This window comes from Euphorbia lathyris, chromosome 2, assembly GCF_963576675.1.
Source record: "Euphorbia lathyris chromosome 2, ddEupLath1.1, whole genome shotgun sequence".
In the NCBI taxonomy this organism is placed as follows: domain Eukaryota; kingdom Viridiplantae; phylum Streptophyta; class Magnoliopsida; order Malpighiales; family Euphorbiaceae; genus Euphorbia; species Euphorbia lathyris.
Window position 1 is genome coordinate 18,389,996 of NC_088911.1, and position 24,277 is coordinate 18,414,272.

General features: G+C 37.1%; 1 protein-coding gene across 1 annotated transcript; it reads right to left on the reverse strand.

Moving 5' to 3' along the window:
- Positions 1–1,290: 1,290 nt before the first annotated feature.
- On the reverse strand, positions 1,291–19,955 carry LOC136216705 (uncharacterized). Its single transcript, XM_066003262.1, has 6 exons — positions 19,803–19,955; positions 19,581–19,760; positions 19,201–19,329; positions 4,430–5,314; positions 2,698–3,243; positions 1,291–1,451 (listed from the first exon to the last, which is right to left on the reverse strand). The coding sequence occupies exons 1-6, from the start codon at positions 19,953–19,955 to the stop codon at positions 1,347–1,349; spliced, it is 1,998 nt and encodes a 665-aa protein (XP_065859334.1). The 3' UTR covers positions 1,291–1,346.
- Between the last annotated feature and the right edge of the window lie 4,322 nt (positions 19,956–24,277).

Sequence of the window (24,277 nt, forward strand, 5' to 3'; positions counted from 1 at the left end):
ATATTTGAGCAATTATTGGGTTTCCCTTCTAAATCCACAGCAGCGTTAAAGATTTGAACGCAGTAGATTCCTCTTCCAAATCTCAATCTGAGCTCGTCAATAGATCTAGGTATTATGGATGGTAGTTTTAAAATACTATGGAGGCTCTCATCAGTCATGACTTTGTCCAAAAATCCATATCTGAATAATTTATGAACAACATCCGGGTTACAGTCTTCTGAACATATATATCTAAGGTATTTCGTCATCTTAATAGTTCTACATACTGTTTGACTCTTCTTATATGTAAAATTTTTCATGATGTTCTTATATGCCTCTATAATTTCTGGAGGAAATTGTAAAACTTAAAAGGCTGTGATTTCTGATAATCTCTGATTGACCAACTTTGAATGATGGAGGGTGGTAGCCCTTGAGATTCCACTCGATGAAATTGGTAAATCAATTGGCTTCTTATGAAGGTCTCCTAAAAATCATAAGATGATTTAGGAGTAGTGGTTCTTATATTCTGATTATTTTGAGACTGGAGCTTCATGAGTTCTTACTCAAGGTTGTCCAGAAAGTTCTCATGATTTACTAATCGGTCGGATACTGGAGCTTTCCGTGTTGCTACTCTCAGTTCACCAAATGATCTACTAATCGGTCGAACCAACCTGTCGGTTCGCATAAAATGTCTCACACCACTGGGGAGGACTTTTTAAAACTGCATATGGTTCCATGACCCATCCAAATCCCACATAAAAACCCATACCAGGGCACCACCCACAAGGCCTCCCTAATATCGAACACGTTTAGCATTATGGTCCCTTAGGGCCAACCGAAATCTAAGGGCATTATGGACTTATCACCACTATCTAGAGTCTATAAAAATCCATTGAGGGAATTTGATCTATCTGCTACTATTTTATTGCTCTTTCTCCTCCTAAATTAATCGTCGAAAGTGTATTTAGGAAGCCGCTTTCAACGCATGACAAAAGCTTCCATCCATAATTTCAGTTTCTAATATTTATATATATATTGATGAACATTATTAAAATATATGGTAAGAAGAAAGAAATTTTCCATTAGAATCTTTCTATTTAGCAATTTGATTATAAATATATATTTTAATTTAATAATGTTCATCACTATATTTTTTTTTTTAAATGATATTTTATACAAAATAAAAACCAGCTAACTCTAATTTCTTAACTAGGATAGTTGGTGATCACATGAGCAAGATAAAAAAATTCATCAAATAATGAATTAATTTGAGTTTCAATTTGGTTGTACAATAATTTGTGTATGCTACTCAATTCTTAAAAAAAAAAAGTTAGCCCAAAATCCAAAACAATTAGGATAATATAATATCACAAGGTCTCAATAACTTCATCCTCTCTACATTCACCAACATCAACTACCAAGCTGCCCTTTTCCTCTATTGGCAACACCCTGCAACACTTCCTTCTTGGAGCCTATATTTTCAACATTCATAACAAATTTCACAAGTTTATAACAGTATAAAAATAGATAAAGCTTCAATTTCACATAATCTATTTAATGCAAAACTAGTTTTAGATATCAATTTAGCCATTTAGCTTACAATTATTGCAAAATAACAAGCATATATTTTCGTAAAAGAAAAAACAAGTGTATATTAATCAACGTGTATCATTTTAGATTAATTTGATTTTTTAAGTTTAATTTTACTCAAAGTTTCTTTTAAAGCTAATTCACCATGCAAATTAAATTGAGGTCAAATTGACCAGAGGTTCTACAGTTGTCCCGGAGCAGATGGGCCCGTCACTACTGACGTGATAAATGGTTCTAAATTGGTTTAGTACGTGTAACTTACATATATACTGTACCACATTTGCTCTATTTCACAATTTAGTGTACAATCTTCAATTTTGCATATAAAATTGTACAACATTTTGGTGACTTTCTAGTAAAATGTAAAGTGGGTAATTGTGATAGGTCAACGCGAAGCCAAAATGTCACGTCAACAATTTTGATTTTTAGGGACGTCAATTTACTGACGTGGCACATTGACCAGTCATAATTACCAGATGACACTTTAGTTGGAGGTCACCAAAATGTTGTACGATTTTGTGTGCAAAATTAAAAGTTGTACACCAAAATCTGAAAATGATAAAAATTGTACACCACGTATGTAATTTACCCGGTTTAGTACTCACATACAAAACAATGCAATTTCATGCCTAATTAACGGTAGATGTGTTTTTTTTTTCACAAAAAGAAAACGTGCACTTTAAATCCTTATTAAGAGACCAAAAGATGGAAATTGAAGGATGGTCAGAATATAAAATCGCACGTAAAAAAACTCATCTTCTATTTATAAAGCTTGAAATTAAACTGTTTAGTAAATGTTAAATTTAAAATTATATCATTTTGTATGTAAATGTACCCCCTCTCAATAACCATAAGATTAAAATTGGTATCTACAAAAAGTGAAAAAAAAATAAAACTTGTATAACTACACGTCTAAATTTGTCACTCTTTGACATTTGACATTTAAACTTATTGATTTTCTTATAGACATGATGTGGAGTCTGTTTAAGTAAAATTTGATTCAACGGTATCATAGTGAGTAAATAAGAATGCTGAATCAAAATTTACAAGTTTGGAGGTAAAAAAGATAATAAAATATAAATGTATAATTAGGATAGTAAAAAAAAAGTCCATTGCAGAATTACGTACCTTATCCCATAAATTAGGATCAGGTGTTTTATAAACCACAACTCTTTGAATCTGAGAAGGATTCGCAACCTTCCATCCGCACCGTGGATTCGGGATTCCATTCCCAACATACTCACTCACCGTCTGATTATGATCAGATCCAATATACGACGCATAAGACAAAGCGTATACAAAAGGTCTTTGGCATGTATTTTTACTGACAGGCCGTGTATTCGTCGCAAAACCTGACTGATCTGCCGTTTTATACCAATTCAAGAATGTTCTTGCTGGTCTTTCGATTTCTCTCGCCGATACTATTCCCCGAATGATTTGAACCGCGAAACCCCACGATACGGATATGGTCCATTTTCGGGTTGGATCGTAGCAGATAGTTTGTTGCATCAGTGCTGCTGAGTCGAGTTTTATCGGGTTTTGTAGTTTTCTTAGGGCTTCTACCCGATCCACTCCGGGAAATATCGGCTCTATTATGTCTATGTGGTGGAGAGATACTATTGGTGCTACTGGATGGGCCGCCAGAAGCCCAAATGCGTTCCCATAGACATCAAACTGCACAAAATTTCACCATAGATAACATAAATTGAATTTTATAAACAATTCAAATAATAAATTAATAATCACAACCCATTTTTTAGGGGGGAAAGTTTACTTTAGCAGACTTTTTTTTTTTTAAGAATCTCAAACTATGGACCCATTTGTTTGTTTGTTGTTCCTATTTACTGAACCTGTTCTGATTTGTTGTTTGACTTTGGAAAATGTTGTTTTTCCACTTTTCAACTGTAAAAGGCAAACAAGATGTGTCTAACTAAACACTTCAAACTTTGTTTTTTAAAGTGAAAATATAAACAAGAGGTGGAAATTATGTAACCAAACAGCTCTAATTAATTTGAATCTAATGATAAAAACACGAATTGAATGTGTAAAAAAAAATTATAGTTGAAACTGATAATGTGTGAATTTTTAGGACGTGTCTATTTATTACTACATCCGTTTCATATTATATGTCTTTCTAGAGATTTTTTTTGTTTCATATTACATGTCATTTTATATGATTAGTACACGTTAAGTCATTTTTTTCTGCTATAAAACCCGGGTTTACGGAAATTAATTAGAATAATGAATTTATTATAAAATAAATAAATATTTAAATCAATAAATAAGGAGCAACAACGTCTTTTTTCCAATATCCTTAATTTCTATACAATTCTCTAAAAAGAGATAGAGTATTATTTATTTATTATTATTATTAAAGGATCAAATATTGTAGTACTCTATTTTTTTTCAACTTTTATCGGAATCCTATTATAACTCTGCTAACTTTTAGATTCAATCCATATCTACATAGAATCCTTCTCATATGAGAAGTCATAAGTTAATATAATTATAAAAAAAAATTAATAAATTTTCTTATCTAAAATACTAAAATCGATGAGAAATTACATATCAGAAAAAAATAAAAATATTTTGGTTTAATTTTATTAAGAAATATTTTAACTTTTGCATTAAGTTGTTAAGCTGAATCCAAATAAAATTACTAGCAGAAATTAATTGACCTGAATCTAACAAAAATTGACAAATTTTAAAATATGGGTCCTAGTAAATTGACCCTTTTTTTTTTTTTTTAAAACAGTAAATTGACCCTTTTAAACAATGAGATAAGTCTAATTATGAAGATAATTATATTTTTTAATTGTAGAGATAATTGATTAATTAACAAGAAAAGAAAAAAAGAAACCTGGTGAAATCCGGCTTCTCTAGTGAGAGGAACACCAAGCTCCGCCATGCAAGCTTGAATCCGATCATCGGAGCCGTACAAACTAGGATACCTCCGAATACACCTATCCTGCATTTTCGCCAGCGCTTTAGCTAACGGAAAACTCACAGCAAATCCGCCGCCGCCATAAGCCATCCCATAAGAAAAATGAATATTCTGAATATGACTTTCCGATATACTCCCGATATAATAATACTGATTATGATCGTACTTCGATAAAACCCTAACTAAATTATCAGGAATAAACACTGTATCATCATCTCCCATTACAAACCATCTCACATTCTCCATCCCTAGCTTCAACGTCTCCGATACTATCCTCGATATCCGAATCGCCGACCGATCACCATTTCGATTTTCGTAAGGAAATTCCGATACATCGCTCGAAATCATCGTCGGCGGTAAAAGAATATCGTCGTATTCTTCGTTTTTCACTTCATTATCTAACCAAACTACTCCTCTCATCTCCCCTGGTTTCCACCATGTTTTGATGTAGTTTTTCCTCCGCTCCCATAACGTAGAAGAAGCGGCGATTCCGAAAACGACATGCTCGAGCGCCGTTTTGGGCTGGGTTGTCGTTTTGAGGCGGGTTGTCGTATTAGGCGGTGTTCTTAGACATGGAATACGGTGGACGGAGATGAAATTAGGGTGTTGATTTGGGGGATTTTGGGGGTAGAGAAGGTTGAGAGAGTAATAAATGGGAGTAAATATGCCTAAGAAGAGAAGAAGAGTAAGCATTATCTTCGGAATTGTGCAAACTATAGGTGTGGGATTGGTTTTCACAGTGTGATTCCATAGCAAAAGTTGTTCATCTTTCGTCTTCTTCATCTTCTCCAGATTTGATTTCTGTTAGAACCTCCATATAGTTATATATACAGAAGAGAGAGTCACAGAATTTTACAACTCTAATATTATTATTACAATGTTAATACAACTATTTGTTTTAAACACTAAACAAAAATTTCAGGTGGATACAAACTCACCAACTAAAAAAAAAAAAAATTCATCCACAAAATAGAGGACTACTTGTTTCAGCTTTTAGCGTTTCGTTCCAAACCGCATGAAATATAAGACATGTTTGGTTCAGTTGTCAGCTAATACTTATTGTTGTTAGCTATTGGCGGTTGCAGTAAGCTGTTAGCTAATGTTGTTAACAGTTTGTTATTAGTTGTTTAGTTATGAGTGTTTAGTTTGTTATTAGTTGTTTAGTTATGAGCGTTTGGTAAAATTATGTTGAGTGATTATTAGTATGTAAAATGTTTAATATGAACATGTTTTATATTAATCAACAAATAAATTTTTAAAATAAAAATATATTAATAAAAATATTCTATATAAATAAATTTAAAATGAACGTAACAAAATCTCGTTCTTTCAACAATGATATTATGTTAAAGAAAACACATGTTTTTGTGTAAATAAAAAGGATAATTTTGTTAATATCAAGTAACTACAAACAACTGTTCATTAAAAGCTTCAAAGAAACTTTTCGTGAAAAGCTCTGAAACTCTGTTGTTTCCATCAAAAGGGCTAAAGGTTGTTTTTTAAACATAACCAAACACTGTATTTCACGCAGTTTGGAGTAAAACGCTAAATACTATTCTGAAATGATGAAACAAACACACCCATAATGTTCGGTTAGATTTATGCAGCAACAGTGTTGCTTAACATTTTTTATACAAACAATAAAGTTTTGGAGTTTTTCACGAAAAGTTGTTCGTATATATTTGATGTTGAAAAAATTATACTTGTAATTTTTAAACATATTTCTTGTTTAACATTATCCTATTTTTATAACATTATTGGGGTTAAAGAATGTTTTAATGTAAAAAACTTAACTATTTATAACAAATAGGAAAACAAAAGGTTCTTTACATAAAAATCATAAACGATAATAATATTTATTGTTTAATTAATATTGGCAAATTAATTTTTGATATAGTAGAAATATGAAATTTTATCTTACAAATGTCAAATAATTTTATAAGTGGTTTAGTTGATGAAATGGAAGTGGAAAATAAGAGAATCTATATTTTTAAACTTGACATAATTAATATAATTGTGATTCACAAAATTATAGATAACTTTTGAAATTTGAATTTTCCTATAATTTCCCCAAAACAAAATGTAATTTTGGGGTAGTTAATGTCCATTCCGAGAGTCCTCGGAATCATTAAAGTGTCCGAAACTGAAAGTTCCAAGTATCTTTTTTCCACAGATATTCCATGTGGAAAGAAAAGTCTGGAACTTTAAATCCTGGATTGTCCTTTGTCCATGCCTTTAAGTCAAATATATATTTGATTTACAGTATAAATATCTCTCTACATGATGTATGCATGGCTCATTCCGAGACTTCATTCCAAGACTTAAAGTCTCGGAATGCCATTAAATAGGCAGCATAACTACCTCAACCTTTCTTCTTCATTCGAACAAATCACTGCTTATTCTCTTCTTATTTTCTTCTTTTATTTCCTTTCTTCTCCATTATAGGCCCTTTTTCTTCTCGATTCAAACCACTTACATCACAATATATTCTTCTTTTCCCACCATTTTTTTTCTTTCATTTCATCAACAAACAACTTCTTCCCACCATTTGTTTCGAAAAATATAGGTAGAAAACCCTAAAAAAATGTATTTATCCCTTTAAACACTTTATACATCTAAACAACCTTTTCCTCGCAACTTAAGATTTTATTTTGTAATTTTTTAAAATTTTTGGTTATATTTTTTCTTAGAATTCGAGAAATATTCAAATGAATATTCAATACTAGAAGAATATTTTGGGAATATTCAGGTAGTTATTATAATTTTCTAAGTTTTTCACTAGTCTTTAATTTCAATCAAAACGGAATTTCATCGATGATAGTCCTACTTCCGCCCTCGAGGATTCCAAGAATATTCAAATTTGATCCGCAGCTAATTTGGATTGCACTAACTAACGCCTCAATAGTCAAACGAATGCATCGATGTGCTAATTCAATAAAAAAACCCATAAATAAGACATTATTCACAAACAAATAAGACATCTAATTTGAAATAATCTTACCTCCTCGTCCCAATATATACTAGGTGTCTTCATTTGTATGAACCACGACATGTCTGGTTGTAGAGTATATGTCCCTCCCAACAATTTTATCGATTTTGGATCAAAGACACTTTTCCAAGTCTCGTATAGCAACACCTCATCCTCAACAAGCGGATCTATCCGTGCATCGGGTTTCTTTTTGACTCCCTTAATCACAACCTGAGAGACCTGTTGAAACACCTTTCCACATAATTTTGATTTGACAAAATTGTTTAAGTATAATATTCTAAACACACTAAGTTTAAATGCTTTGATTTATTCTACTAATGTGTTTGTTCAATGTTGAGTTAAATTGTTTATAAGACACAAGGATTAAAAGGCCCAAGCCCAATGCAAGAGTCAAAGCCCAAGTCAAACAATTCAAGACAACTCGGCCCGCGAATGTCAAAACGTTGTCGTTATGGACAAAACGCAACTCAGCGGAAGAAGGATCTAGAAGACCTTCAGGGAACAACTTCGAAACGAAGCTGCTGAGTTGATTCGACAAAGCGTACAAGACAGCAGCTGGCTAAGGAAAACTTCCAGACAAAGTGTTTCCACTTTGGGTAAAGTTCAGACGACACAGTATGTTGTCCAGTTGACTTTACCATAAAATGAGAGACACTCTGCCGAGCTGACCAAAAGCTGACCGAGGACAGAAGATACTCAAATCTGATTCGCCGAGAGCTCTGAGCAAGTCAGGATGACAACGACAGGAAGCCGTTTCCCTCCAACGGTTATTTCGAAATTCGAAATGACCGATGTCCAGACGTCTCTATAAATAGTGCCATCAGAAGCTTCATTCCACACAGAACTTGATCAAGCCATTACGCTGACCAAATTTCTACGCAAGTTCTGCAAGCAAAAAGCAAAGCAATCTTACACTAAATTTCATATCTTTTGTGTAAAAGTCTAGAGTGATTATTCAATCATCTAAGGTGTTTTAGCAATCATTGTTTAGGACAAACACTTATCATTTCTAGAGATTAGAAAGGAGAGGCTGAGTACTCGGTTATAGTACTCAGCGAGAGATTAGGATTGAGTAGAGGTATAGAGGAAGGTACTCTTGTTATACTCAGTTGCTAAGATTGTAAAAGGTTTGAGGCTCTACCTTTAAAGAGCTCAGTAGAGGATTCGAAAGCTCGGAACGTGTTCCGGGGACAGGACGTAGGCTTAGAAGCCGAACCTGGATAAATCTGCTGAGTAACACATTTCTTACCTTAAACTCCTTATATATATTGCTTGCTTAAATAACCAAAAACTGACCAAGTAAAGAGGTCAAGCTGAGTTGTGTGCATCGAACATCTGAGCTCAGGAATAGACTCTAAGTGCTATATCCTGACTCAAGTTAAGAAACTGACCTAGTCACCAGTTGACTAAGCCAGTATCTTGCTGTTTACTCAGCGCCGCTGTTAAAACCTTTTCTCTTAAGAAAAGAAGTCTGCCCTAAACTGTAAAAAAAGTTTAAATAGTTCCTAACCCCCCCCCCTTGGAACTATATTTGTAACGTTATAAGGGACCAACAAGTGGTATCAGAGCCTAAAAGCTCACTGTAAAAGGTTTAACAACCTTGAGCTGTACTCGGTTTCTCCCAGGAAACCAAACAACTCAGATATTGCCTGAGGGGCTGTCCATCACTCGGTCTCCCCTATTCTTCGGGTCTAACTATACCTTCTGGAAGAATAGGATGAAAAATTTCATTCAGGCTACAAATATGAGTGCCTGGCTATCTATAGTGCAAGGCCCATTTGTACCTGTCGAAGTTGTGGCTGGCCAAACAGTTGTAAAAGCTGAGGCCAAATGGACAGAGGATGATCTCAAGAAGCTTCAAAATCACGCTTCGGCTATTAATATGCTTCACTGTGCGCTCGATGCTGCAGAATATAATAAAATTTCAGGTTGTGAGTCGGCGCAAGAGATCTGGAAGAAGCTGGAGGTCACCTACGAAGGAACCAATAAAGTAAAGGAGTCCAAGGTGAACCAGCAGATGAGACTGTACGAGCTGTTCGAGATGAACAATGATGAGGGCATATCTGACATGAATGCAAGGTTTACCAACATCATCAATGAGCTCAAGAGACTTGGGAAGATCTTCACTGAGGAAGAACAAGTCAAAAAGATACTCAGGAGTCTTCCTAAAGACTGGCAAGCAAAGAAGACCGTTGTTGAGGAAGCTCAGGACTTAACCACCTACAAATATGACGAACTCATCGGCTCGTTGTTGACCCATGAGATATCAATGAAAAACTTCGAGGTGAAGGAAAAGTCTGAAGACAAGAAGCAGAAATCTCTTGTCATGAAAGCTGACTCCACTGATGGGAGCTCAACAGATGATGAAGAGATGGCTATGTTCACAAGGAAGATGAAAATGTTGTTCAGGAAAACTGACAAATATTCTAAGAAGCCTTACAGAAAGTTTGATAAGTATAAAGCTGAGTCCAGCGACAGCAAATACAAGAAAGACAACTCAAAGCCCATTACATGCTTTGAATGTCATCAAACTGGCCATATAAAGTCAAGCTGCCCCACGCTGAGGAAAGATAAGAAGAACGACAAAAAGGCAATGGTGGCTACATGGAGCGACAGTGATGAGTCTTCATCTACAGAAGCTGAGGCCACCGAGTCAGCGAAGATATGCTTCATGGCTGACGAACTTGCTGAGCCGTGCGTCTCTGAGCATGCTGACCCCTCCGTTGCATCTGACGATGAGGAGCAATCAAATGAGGTAATATCACTTTCCCAGCTCAGAAACAAAATGGGTAATGCCCTGAGTGATCTCTATACACTTGTCAAAAATTGTAATAAGAAAATTAGAGCACTCAGCAGGTGTTGTGACGAGGTTGAAGAGGTCAAGCTGAGTGACCTCAGATACCTTCTTCAGGACAACTCAACTTTGCATGATAACATGAAGATCATATATGAGTCTGTCTCTGAAGTCCAATCAGTTTCAAACAAACTGAGAAAGGACGTCACGACTATCCAGAACCAATTAAAGGTTCCAAATAAAAGAAACATTCCTCTAAGAACTCAGTACCAAGGTACTCAGCAGAGATGGAATCCCCAGCGGAATGTCCAGTGTGACTTCTGTGGGAAGAAAGGTCACACCACAAAGGTGTGCTGGCATGCTCAGCACTGGGATGCTGACCAGTCAGTGAGACAACCTAAACAGAAGGTCAGCTGTGACTTCTGTGGAAAGAATGGCCATACTGTCAAAGTATGCCGCCATAAAATAAAATATGATGTTTTACCTGTTAAACCTAATAAGCCAGGACCCAAAAAGAATTGGGTACCTAAAAGCAACTAGTTACAATGTAGGTAAGCCTGAGGTGTGCTGAGAAGTCAAAGATGTGGTATATTGACAGCGCATGCTCGAGGCATATGACTGGCGATGAAACTCAATTCATCACGTTTGAGCGTAAACGAGGAGGAAGCGTAAGTTTTGGAGACAACAAAAAGGGTAAGATAGTAGGGTCAGGAACCATTGGAGGTAATCCTACTATTGAATCTGTCTCCCTAGTCAGCGGACTCAAATATAACTTACTCAGCGTAGCTCAGCTAGGTGACAATGGGAGAAAAGTTATATTTATACTACTGGATGTAAAATATACGAGGGTAAATCAAATGAGTTAATTTTAACTGCCCCTCGCATAGATAATGTCTTTATGCTAGACTTAGAGAAAAAGTTTTCAAAAACTGTATGCTTAGTATCAAAGGAAGAAAATTCCTGGCTATGGCACAGGAGACTTGGTCATGTAAGCATGGACCTCCTGGCCAAATTAGCAAGAAAGCAATTGGTTGAGGGACTGCCTGAACTTAAATTTGAAAAAGATCAATTATGCCACGCTTGCCAAGCTGGAAAACAAACCAAACAATCTTTTCACAGCAAAAACATTGTCTCAACTAAGCGTCCGTTAGAGTTACTACACTTGGATCTCTTCGGTCCAGTCCAGCCGCTGAGTCTGGGTGGAAGAAGATTTTCCTTGGTCATTGTAGATGACTTCTCTCGGTACACTTGGGTCATCTTGCTGAGTAGCAAGGATGAGACCTTTGAGACATTTTCAAATCTGGTTAGAAAAATTGAAAATGATAAAGACCTAAAATTGGCTCACATCCGAAGTGATAATGGTGGAGAATTCAAAAAGCAAAAGTTTGTTGAATTCTGTGAAGCCAGCGGCATTGACCACAATTTCTCTGCTCCTAGAACACCTCAACAAAATGGGGTTGTTGAAAGGAAGAACAGAACTCTGGTTGAAATAGCCAGGACAATGCTGGATGAGCATAGGCTTCCAAAGTACTTTTGGGGAGAGGCTGTTAACACAGCGTGCTATATTCTTAATAGGGCTCTAGTTAGACCTATATTAAAGAAAACCCCCTATGAACTTTGGAAAGGACAAAAGCCCAACATTGGATACTTTTGTGCCTTTGGCTGTAAATGTTTTATTTTGAATACCAAAGATAGCTTAGCAAAGTTTGACTCAAAAGCTGATGAGGCTATCTTTTTAGGCTACTCAACAAACAGCAAAGCATACAGAGTTTTCAATAAACGAACTCAAACTTTAGAAGAGTCAGTACATGTTGAGTTCGACGAGACTAACCCTGCAGGTAGATACCAGCCACTGACCGAGGATGATCCACACTCAGTAACTGCTGACCAAGAACTAGCTGCTGAGTCATTCACTAAAAGGCTGACTAAGAGTAAGAGTGAACCTAAGATTGTTTTCACTGACCAGTCTACTTCTGCAGAGATTGTTGAAACACAGACAGCACAAGACATCAATCTACCTAAAGAGATAAGGATTCTAAGAGGGCACTCAGAGAGTGCAATCCTTGATTCTGCTGGGAATACCCTGATGACGAGGAATCAACTCAGGAGGTACCTCAGTAATGTAGCCTTCGTCTCAGTTTAGGAACCTAAGAACTTCGATGATGCTGAGGAAGATGAATTCTGGATGAGCGCAATGCAAGAGGAACTCGACCAATTCAGAAGAAATGATGTATGGGAGCTAGTGCCACATCCAAGGAGTCAGAAGACCATTGGAACAAGATGGGTCTTCCGCAACAAACTGGATGAGCAAGGAAATGTAGTCAGGAACAAAGCAAGGCTTGTAGCTCAGGGCTACAGTCAGCAAGAAGGTATTGACTACGGTGAGACCTTTGCCCCAGTGGCAAGGCTAGAAGCTATTAGGATCTTATGTGCATATGCATCTTACATGAACTTTAAATTATTCCAAATGGATGTTAAGAGTGCATTTCTTAATGGAGTTATAAACAAGGAAGTTTATGTTAATCAACCTCCAGGGTTTGAGGATCCAAAATTCCCAAACCACGTTTATAAACTCAAAAAAGCTCTGTACGGCCTCAAGCAAGCACCACGTGCTTGGTATGAGAGGCTGACCAGTTTCCTGCTGACTAGAAATTATGTCAGAGGCAAAGCTGATACAACCTTATTCATCAAGAGAAAGGGTAAAGATACCCTGCTGGCTCAAATTTATGTTGATGATATAATATTTGGTGCAACTAACGAATCAATGTGCAAGGAATTTAGCAAACAAATGCAGACTGAGTTTGAAATGTCGATGATGGGAGAACTCAACTTCTTCCTCGGACTTCAAATAAAACAAGGAAAGAATGGCATCTTCATCAGTCAAGCTAAATATGCCAAGGAGATATTAAAGAAATATGACTTAGAAAATTGCAAGCCAATATCCACTCCTATGGGCACTGACACTGTCCTTTGCGCTGACGAGAATGGTAAGTCAGTAGACAGCAAATTGTATCGAGCTATGATAGGCTCTCTACTTTACTTAACAGCCAGTAGACCGGACATTCAGTTCTCAGTATGCTAATGTGCTAGATATCAATCTAACCCTAAGGAATCTCATTACATAGCTGTAAAAAGAATCCTTAGATATTTGCAAAGCTCAGTGAACGCAGGTTTATGGTATCCCAACACTAATGGCTTTACACTCGTTGGATACACTGACGCTGACTATGGTCGAGACAAGCTAGAACGAAAAAGCACCTCTGGAGGATGTCATTTCTTAGGAAGCTGTCTTGTATCTTGGTTCAGCAAGAAGCAGGCGTCAGTAGCCTTGTCTACCACTAAAGCTGAGTACATTGCTGCTGGTCATTGTGTTGCTCAAGTCCTATGGATTAAGCAACATCTTGAAGACTATGGTGTTCAAACAAAGACAATTGAGGTCAAATGCGACAACAAAAGTGCAATTGATCTATCAAAGAACCCAATTCAACACAGCAGAATGAAGCATGTCAGCATAAGGCATCACTTCATTAGAGACCATGTACTCAAAGGTGAGATAAAGCTGACCTACGTCCCAACGGATTAGCAGCTTGCGGATATCTTCACAAAGCCACTGGCTCGTGAACAGTTCAGCATACTGAGAGAAGTCATTGGTATGTTTAATCCTCTTCAGTAAATTCCTATTCTAAAATGTAAATTTATGCTGAGTGAATTACTATGCTGAATGATTTATGCAAATGCATGCTGAGTGATTGTTATGCTGAGTACTTAACATAAAATACACATCAATACTGAGTCAATATGCACACCGAGTAGTAATCTTAAACTGAGAAATCATCCTTTCATATACTACTGACCACTCAGAATCCAAAACGCTTAGTATTCTAAACGCTGAGTGTTAGATCCGTTGCATTAAATGCAAAAGCATGCGTATAGCCACCTAGGATGACGTATGCGCCGAATGTGTCATAAAAGCCAGGATCTTTGTCGGTTGACAATCCCAAGGCAAAACTGACACATGGATTCGATAAGATCCACTCTTCACCGCTATAAATAATGGGTAAATCCTCATTCTTTATTTTCTTTACACCTACCGAATTCTAAGGCAAAGCTTTCTCTCTAAAAACTCTCAAAGCATCCCAAACTTGTTCTGAAACTATGACTAAAGTTTCCATCAACATCTCCGGTGCCGGTCACCCTAAGACCAGCTCCGATGAACCCTCCAGGCAAACTTCTGTGCCTGAAACTGCCAAGGTCACTACGCCGAGCAAAGGCAAAGCTTGGCAAGCTGCCTCCTCCAAAGGAAAACCGACCAAGGCCAGAACCTATACCAAGGTTTTTGATAACATTAGCGAATGGAAAGTGCACTTCTCACGATGGGTTTCTGAGAACTTCGTGACATTCGAGCAACCCTTCTGCGAATGGATATCGAAGAATGGGTGGACAGAACTGTTCTCCATTAGAGATCATACCTATCCTGACCTAGTAAGGGAGTTTTACCACAATCTCCGAGTTGCTGATGATAACCAGGACTATCTGGCAACTGTGGTAAGAGAAAAGACCATTTTCATAAACCCTAACTATCTGGCAAACTTGCTGAAGTTGAAAAATGAAGGAGCAAAGCTGAGAAGATCTGGAGATCATGACGGTACTGGGTACGAAGTCACCTTCTGTAAACCTGAAGGCCACTCTGGAGAAGTCTCAAGTTCCTCTATGGGTCAGCATCAAAAGATGGCTCACTATCTGCTGACCTACTTCATTTATCCTAAGATCAACTGCACCACCTCAGTAACGAACTTTGAGCAATGCTTCATATGGTATATGCTGACATACAAACCGATCAACATGCCAGTATTTCTAATTGCTGGGTTCCTGAGGAGCACTGGAACTCTCAGGCCGGGCTCGCTCATCACCAGGATCCTCATTGATCATCAAATAGACCTGACTGATGAAGTTAAAGCTAGAGGATCTGAGATCATAGCTGCTTCGCTGAGGGCATTAAAGTTCAATCAGCCCCTAAAGAAAGCAAAAGCCGCTGCTGCTGGTGAACAACAAGCTGAGGGAACAGCTCCCAAGCAAAGAAGAAGGACAAAGGCTCCAGCTGCCCGTAAAAGAAAAGCTGTTGAGACTCCTTCAAAGAAGGCTGAGCCTCAGGCCAAGAAGCCTAAGTCAGCTGCTGAACCAGGTCAGGAGAGACCTAAGTCAGCTGAGAAAAGGAGCAGGCAAGATGAGCCTGAAACTGAGGAAAGAACAGATGATGATATGTAGCCTCAAAAGAAGCAGAAGTCTTCTACACTGACTCCCATTGATGCTATCCCCACTGACATTGTTGTGCCTGGTGATTCTCATTACACACAGTGTCTAATAACTGTAGCTGAGCATCAAGAAGATGAGGTGCATCTGGACGATCAGTTCATTGCACAAGTTGAGGAAGAATTGGATGGGGAGGATGAAGAAGATGAGGAACAGGGAGAAGAAAACAGTGATGAAGCTGACTCCGAGGAGACAGCTAGTGAGATTGAAGCTGAGCAACCCAATACTGAGTTGGCTGCTGGAGAAGAACAAGAACAAGCTGACCAGCTTAATGCTGATCAAGAAACTGATCAAGAAGAAACTTCTCCATCTCACTCAGGAGAGTCTATTCAAGCTGACCCTCCTTCTCACAGAAGAAGATTGGTTAAGGCAAGTCAGAAGACAGTCAGTGACATTCCTGTTCAACAACCAACCCTTCCTGACTTTGTTATTCAGAAGCCAACCAAGGACCCTTCTGCACTTAAGCTGAAATTTTTCAGAAAGCAACCATCCTCTACTCCACCGGCCTCTCTAGAAAAGCAAGCCTCTGTTTCTTCACTAAAGGAACATGCCGACTTGAATGCTTCCGCAAATTCTATGAGTCAAGTGGAATCCATTCCCATTGATGTTGTCAATCCAAGCATTGTGCTGACTCAGAACATTTCTATCTCAGTTAGCACTGACAGCATCCGGATTACTTCCTCTCCACTCAACATCTCTGCCGATCAAACTCTTTCCCAATCTAACCAAGTGCAGATTGAAAACACAACTCCAGTCACTGACCAGGTCATCCCACTTAATCCTCTTCCAACCGGTCATACTAATGTCACTGGACAACTTAATGAAGGCTCTCAAAGCTACATGCATGCCACTGAGTCTGGTAAATGAATCATCAACTCAGTACAAGCATTGATCAAAGACCTTCAACAAACTACTCCTGCTGCTGCTGGGTCTTCCACTATTGAGACAACTCAGCTTTCCCAAGTCACTCAGCTTCTCAATGAAGTTAAGGGATTCAAGGATTTGTTGAATGTCATCATTACCTTTCAAGCACAGCAAGCTAAGAAGGATTCCATCGCAAAGCTGGCTGAGATCCAGCTGACAACAGTTCAACATCTCAACGCACTTCAAGAACAAGTTCAGACTCTGTCAGCTGCGAACACACGCTATGCTACTTCTGATGAAGTTAAAATGCTCTTTGCCCAGCTTCACACCGAGCAAATCAAAACCAACGAGGAAATGGTCTCCTATTCTCAGTGCTCAGTGGAGCAAATTAGTGAGGCCGTTCGATTGCTAAATCTGAACAAGCAAGAGATGGATACTGACGCTATGAAGCAAAATGAAATGCTGTCTATCACCAGACAAACCTTCAACCACATACGTCACAGCAATGTTCAGCGTCAATACTATGACACCTCCTTACTCAAAACATTTCATCAAGTCGTTGCTGGTCTGACTGATGCACTTACTTGGGTAGGTAAATCTCAAGCTTTCATAGTCAGAATGATCAGCGCTGCTGAGCTTAATATACCCTCCGAGGTCTCAGATAATGGAGTGGCTATCTTTGATGGTGTCAATGAAAGCGCCGATAGAATTAAAGCGCTGTCCACAGAACTGACCAGAGCCGTCTTAACTGACGCCTTTAGGATTCCTCCTCTCGATGCTGACAAAACGGGGGAGAAAGAACAAGCGAGAACACAACATGAGTCTAGTCAGTCCAAACAGAAGAGAAAGAAATAGATATAGGCTAGCTCAATATAGGCTAAGTATGTAGTCTCTATGCCTGTCTTTAACTTTTGTTTGGAAACGCTGACTACCTATATTAAATATCAATACTTGCATCTTCTGTTCAAACTCTGAGTTATGAATTATTTTTATACGATGCTATGTATTAAGTCATTATGTATCTTCAATTGAATCAGCTATGTTTAATGCTTATAAAATTTATTGATTGAACCCAATGCTGATAACATGTTTGACATTGACTTGTAACATTGTCTTATAAAACTCATTGAACAACAAATTACTCAGCGCCCTCTGAATGTTAAAACCTTCCGCTTAATAGTGAGTAAAATAGAATATGTTCCATGAGCTGACCTATATCCGAAAACTGACCTTAGACTTACTCGATTAAACCTTTAAATGTTTAGAGTAAAACTAAGTCAGTAGCTCAACCCTTACGGGGGAGTTTGCTAAGAATATTAGGTCAACTATCATGGGGGAGCTCAATACTGAGTTCTTCGCTGAATAGTTTTGCCAACATCAAAATGGGGGAGTTTGTTCAAACACCTTTCGACATAATTTTGATTTGACAAAATTGTTTAAGTATAATATTCTAAACACACTAAGTTTAAATGCTTTGATTTATTCTACTAATGTGTTTGTTCAATGTTGAGTTAAATTGTTTATAAGACACAAGGATTAAAAGGCCCAAGCCCAATGCAAGAGTCAAAGCCCAAGTCAAACAATTCAAGACAACTCGGCCCGCGAATGTCAAAACGTTGTCGTTATGGACAAAACGCAACTCAGCGGAAGAAGGATCTAGAAGACCTTCAGGGAACAACTTCGGAACGAAGCTGCTGAGTTGATTCGACAAAGCGTACAAGACAGCAGCTGGCTAAGGAAAACTTCCAGACAAAGTGTTTCCACTTTGGGTAAAGTTCAGATGACACAGTATGCTGTCCAGTTGACTTTACCATAAAAGGAGAGACACTCTGCCGACCTGACCAAAAGCTGACCGAGGATAGAAGATACTCAAATCTGATTGGCCGAGAGCTCTGAGCAAGTCAGGATGACAACGACAGGAAGCCGTTTCCCTCCAACGGTTATTTCGAAATTCGAAATGACCGATGTCCAGACGTCTCTATAAATAATGCCATCAGAAGCTTCATTCCACACAGAACTTGATCAAGCCATTACGCTGACCAAATTTCTACGCAAGTTCTGCAAGCAAAAAGCAAAGCAATCTTATACTAAATTTCATATCTTTTGTGTAAAAGTCTAAAGTGATTATTCAATCATCTAAGGTGTCTTAGCAATCATTGTTTAGGACAAACACTTATCATTTCTAGAGATTAGAAAGGAGAGGCTGAGTACTCGGTTATAGTACTCAGCGAGAGATTAGGATTGAGTAGAGGTATAGAGGAAGGTACTCTTGTTATACTCAGTTGCTAAGATTGTAAAAGGTTTGAGGCTCTACCTTTAAAGAGCTCAGTAGAGGATTCGAAAGCTCGGAACGTGTTCCGGGGACAGGACGTAGGCTTAGAAGCCGAACCTGGATAAATCTGCTGAGTAATGCATTTCTTACCTTAAACTCCTTATATATATTGCTTGCTTAAATAACCAAAAACTGACCAAGTAAAGAGGTCAAGCTGAGTTGTGCGCATCGAACATCTGAGCTCAGGAATAGACTCTAAGTGCTATATCCTGACTCAGGTTAAGAAACTGACCTAGTCACCAGTTGACTAAGCCAGTATCTTGCTGTTTACTCAGCGACCGCTGTTAAAACCTTTTCTCTTAAGAAAAGAAGTCTACCCTAAACTGTAAAAAAAAGTTTAAATAGTTCCTAACCCCCCTTGGAACTATACTTGTAATGTTATAAGGGACCAACAAGACCTTCTCTGATCCCTTTCTTTTCTTACCCTCTGTGAAAGGTGTTTTCACGGACTTCGAAGGTTTCTTTGTTTGCACCTCTTTAATAGGCTTTCCACCTCGTCCCCTTACTTGGTACTGTTTAAGCTCATCCTAAATGCCAATAGCAAATACAAAATCAATGTTTTAAGCAACGAAAAAACACACATAAAAATTACAATTACAGCTAGCTACCTTCTTAATTATGGGTTCAATCCCAATCGTAATACGAGAAAGCAGAACTATGGCGGTTTCGGTATCATCGCTCAAATTTATAATTTAATCCTGTTAAAACAAAATAAACGAATACAGTTTAAGTCACATATTTTTCAAGTAAATATTAATAAACATTTTAACTCATATACCTCTTTGGGAGTCATATGTTGTGTTTCAGTATCATCACCGAGTTGAATCACCTCCCAGCCTTCTTCAACATTCTCTCCCTTCCCCTCATGTTCAACATTCTCTCCCTTCCCATCCTCTACAACTTTTTCTTCAACATTCTCTATGTTCCCCTCCTCTCCAACCTTTTCTTCTACATTATCCTATTCGGTATCATCACCGAGTTGAATCACCTCCCCTTCAACGTTCTCTTCAACATTATCTCCAATATGCTCTTCCATCCACTCATCTTCTACATTCTCTCCCATTCGCTCCTCTTCAACCTTTTTTTCTACCTTATCTTCAATATGCCCTTCCCTCCACTCTCCTATCACCATCTTTTGCATCATCTCTGACATATCCCTCTTATGCCTCCCTTAACAATATCATCTCCCTCCTATGCTCCCCCCTCGACAATACCATCTCCCTTTTATGCACCTCATTTATCTCAGTCATCTTTCCCATCAACTCCGCAGTCATTTCCTCCACTTCCGCGTTCAACTTTAGAAATTGACTATGCATCCTTGCCCTTCTCTCTTCTTCGTCCCTTTCTTGTTCAACCACCCTAACATCTTCATTATTTTTGGTCCTCTTCTCGCTTCTTATCTTCCTCCTCCTCCTCATCCTCATCCTCCTCCACATCCACATTATGTCCTACGATCTCCTCCTAATCTCCCCTCCTCCTTCTCCACCAACTCAAACTCTTTATACATCGCGTATAGTGCCTCAATATCTACGGATTTTCCGTCTAAATAATCCTTGAGTGGATTATACCATTCACACGCTTCTTCAAGACCCTCAACTACAAGTTTAGTTGTTGGCACGTCGGACGACTGAAACACACAAAACAGATAAACATTGAACAACACATATTACTTACATCCAAATCACATATATATTACTTACGTAAACAAAACATATATATTTACATTAAAAATGTTCGATGCTTCTTTAAAAGTTGGTTTGGAAGTTATCCATCTACTTAAATGAGGGAGCATGCTCTTGTCTTTCCTTATATATAATTTATGAGGCGCACTCTATAGCTCAAGTATCCAAACCTACAATACATTTCAATTCAAATCAATCCAGTTAAAATTTAACATCAAGCAGATCAAATAAATATATGAAGCATACTTGAAAATCTTGTGCTAGACCAACTAGCTGATATGGAATGGCTTGTCATACGTACCCTTGTGGAACGCCTCAAATATTTCCTTTCTGCTTTTAGCCGATACGGCCCGTTGCAACGTCTTGTACGTCTCTTCCCAAGCAAACACACCCCAAGGAAACTCATTAAATAGCTTCAGAAAATCAGTGAGGTCCAAGATATTAGGATCAACCAAATGATTTGGATCGGTGGTGAATAGGAGCCTATGTATAACATACAACATAGTTATGAAGACTGAATCACCATTTTCTTCATCGTTCCATTCTCTACTTTCGAAGGTCTCATATATTTGTTTGTGAGTTAAGCTCGGACTACCTTCGAAGTACATATTTCTCAATCTTTTTTCCTTTTTGTAACTACTCAATCGCTTCACAATTGGTGTCGGATCACCAAATCTCAACCCAGTGATGAGTCTGAATTTATGATCTCCGAATTTCAGTTCAACCCCTTTGACGTTGAACCACATCTTTCCATGGTTTGGATTTTCTCGAGTAATCTCTCTCATAAGGACCCCATGGCATATATGCGTGGATAACGTACACATCCATATCCAACAAATGCCTAAAGCATATTTTCTTAAACATACCCAATTGCTTTGTTGATAGTCTGGTCTTCACTTTCCTCATCATTTTCCAATCACCCCTCACTATGATTGATGCTTTTGTATTCAAGCTATAGGGATACTTGAAAGTGATGCCTTTAGTACTATTTTCACCTGATACCCTATTCCTCTTTTTTGAATCAGACTTAGATGGATCAACCTTCAAAAAAATGTAGCTCAAATTAGTCAAATAATGAAATAAAAGGTTTCACGGTTCCCTTGTTTGCTTCACGATTTCTAAAACCGCGAAGCAAATTAAGTGTAATTCCCTTCGAAGATGCTCAAACGGTGAAGCAGGAGAGAAACGGTGAACTCATAAATCACTTATAGCTTCGCGGTTTTTGAGCATCTGCGAAGGGAAAACAAGTTTGCAAATATGAGTTTGCTTTGTGGTTTTTCCTAACATGCGAAGATTTGGCTTCACAGTTTGCCAAAAACGCGAAGCAAACTCATATCTGCAAACTCGTTTTTCTATGCAAAATGAACTCTTCACTACCAGTTTGAACTATTTTTAAGTTTCATTTTGCAAAATATAGCTATAAACTAATAAAAAAACACAACAAAAGCCTAAACCCTAAACCAAACTCACAAAAACAGAAAAAGGAAAAGAGAGAACCCTAAAACCAAGTCAAAATCGCATAAATGCAGTAGATACATACTTTCTTGCCTCCTTTTGCCATTGTAATCGAAGAGAATAAACTAGAAGAAGAAGGAGGAAGAAAATGGAGATCACAGATGTTGAAAAGCACAAAGACTTCGCATTCGCAAATGAAGAGAGGAAGATGAAGGTAGAAAAATGGTTAAGTGTTATATATATATATATGAAGGGTATTATGGGTAATTCCTAATGAAAAAGTCTAGATATATAATATGTTTTGTAATGAGTTTAAATATGTAAATGGACCTTCAATTTGACGTAATTTTATAATTTTTCCATCTGACCAGGCTTACTAAATTACCTTGTTTAAGCTCAAATTAGTCTATATTATATTTACACTGGGTTCAAACTAAATGGATAAATTAAGAAAATTTATTTTCAAGTCCAACCCAACTCATCACGCAGAACTAATATACATTTATATTAAAAAATAATTAAAATTAAATTAAGCTATAGTTACTATAATAAAAAAGACTTAATACATTCATAGTCCCTTCAACTTGTCAAATTTTTTTCACTTTGCCCCTCATCTTAGAGGACAACCTATTAGCTCATTTAACTCAACAAATGTAATACTTTGTGCCCTTTATGTGCATACATGACATTGAGTACACATTTCAAGACACCTTCTACGTCCATTCCAATACATCTTCTGCATTTTGATGTGAACCATTTCTTCGTTGATTTGAAACATACATATAAATCTAAAGGGAACAAAGTGTTACATTTGGTGAGTTGAGGGGGCTAATAGGATGCATAAGATGAGTTGAGGAGGTTAATCAATATCATGTAGGCATATAAAGGGATACGAAGTGTTAAATTTATGAAGTTGAGAGGGCAAAGTGAAAAAAAGAATAAGTTAAGGGAGCTGCGAAAATATTAAACTTAATAGAAAACAAACCAAAATTTTAGTTAATTAATTCAATACAATTCTATAAACATAATTTTATATAAACAAAAAGTATTTAACAGAATAATAAAATTCAAATGTAAATAATATAAAAAAATGTATATAATATAAACATGGGTTCTGATGGGCTGGGCCGAACTTTTGAAATAAAATTCAAATTTAATCTATTTTATGGGCAGACTTTAAAGAACCTGAACCAGGCCATTTCATATATATGCCCAAACATAATTCATAATTGGACGGCTTGGACAGTTTGGAGGGCTAGCCGACCTATAAACAGAGTTATAAACAAAGAATGAAAGTTACATAAAGAAAGAGGGGCTTGTGCAAATTTGAATGGGATAGAGCTTAATTTTTTTTAGCGAGGTAAACGGGGCGGGACAGGGTGGGAAATGCATTTCTCATCCCCGTTCCTAGATTAGTCGGAAATTCTCCAATTTTGTCCTCGTGAGCTAAACAAGGAAAAACTTATCTGCATCCATGTCCTACGGGAAATCTCTGTCCCCACGGGAATTCTCATTTCCCGTTTACAGATGTTCAAAAAACGTTATCCACACTCTTTATTCTCTATTCTCCACATGAAATCACTATTTAGGTTTTAAAAAAAATCAGTAAAGACAAAAACGTTTAATAAACAGTCTCTAATAATATCAAGTATTATTCTCAAATTTTCCAAATCACAAAAAACTAAAAATTAAAAACAACCAATTATCTAATTAGAATGTACTTAAATGATAAAAAAAATCAATTATCATGAAAAATAATCAGAATTAATGAGATGGGGAATAAAATTATCCCCATCCCCGTCTCATAGAAATCCTTATCAGGAATTTTCTATCCTAAGGGCGGGTCACGGTGAACTTCCCCATTTAGATCCCTACTTGCAACTCTTTCAGATGTATAAACTTTACTCTCACAAGTGAATTGTTAATTAATTATTTTATCTATTTATGTATTATTTATTTTAAGGTAAATAATTTATTAGTCCTCTACTTTTTACCTAATATACTATTTAGTCCATTTATTTTGAAAAACATATTATAAGGTCTATAACTTTTACCAATATTAATCCTTTAATCATTTTATCTAGTTTTTTTAGACTTATAACGGTTATATTCAGAGTAATACGGTCATTTTGTATTGTGTTGTGGTTGTTCTAAAATGTAAGATATGTTCGGTTACAAATCTAAAAAAATAGATAAAAAGACCAAAGAGTTAATATTGATAAAATATAGAGAACTTAAAATGTGTTTTTCACAGTGTTTAGGTAAAAAGTAGCTGCTAATAAATTATTTACCCTTTATGGCGTTGAAGAACTTACTTCACCTCGCACGCGACTTTTAC

Bases quoted from the DNA above. Each gene is read 5' to 3' on its own strand.
- LOC136216705 (XM_066003262.1), bottom strand. From the start codon at position 19,955: ATGTCAGAGATGATGCAAAAGATGGTGATAGGAGAGTGGAGGGAAGGG. The intron at 19,761-19,802 runs GTTGAAGGGGAG...GATACCGAATAG, and splicing joins GAGATAATGTTGAAGAGAAC to GATAATGTAGAAGAAAAGGT. The intron at 19,330-19,580 runs GTATATGAGTTA...ATTGGCATTTAG, and splicing joins AACATATGACTCCCAAAGAG to GATGAGCTTAAACAGTACCA.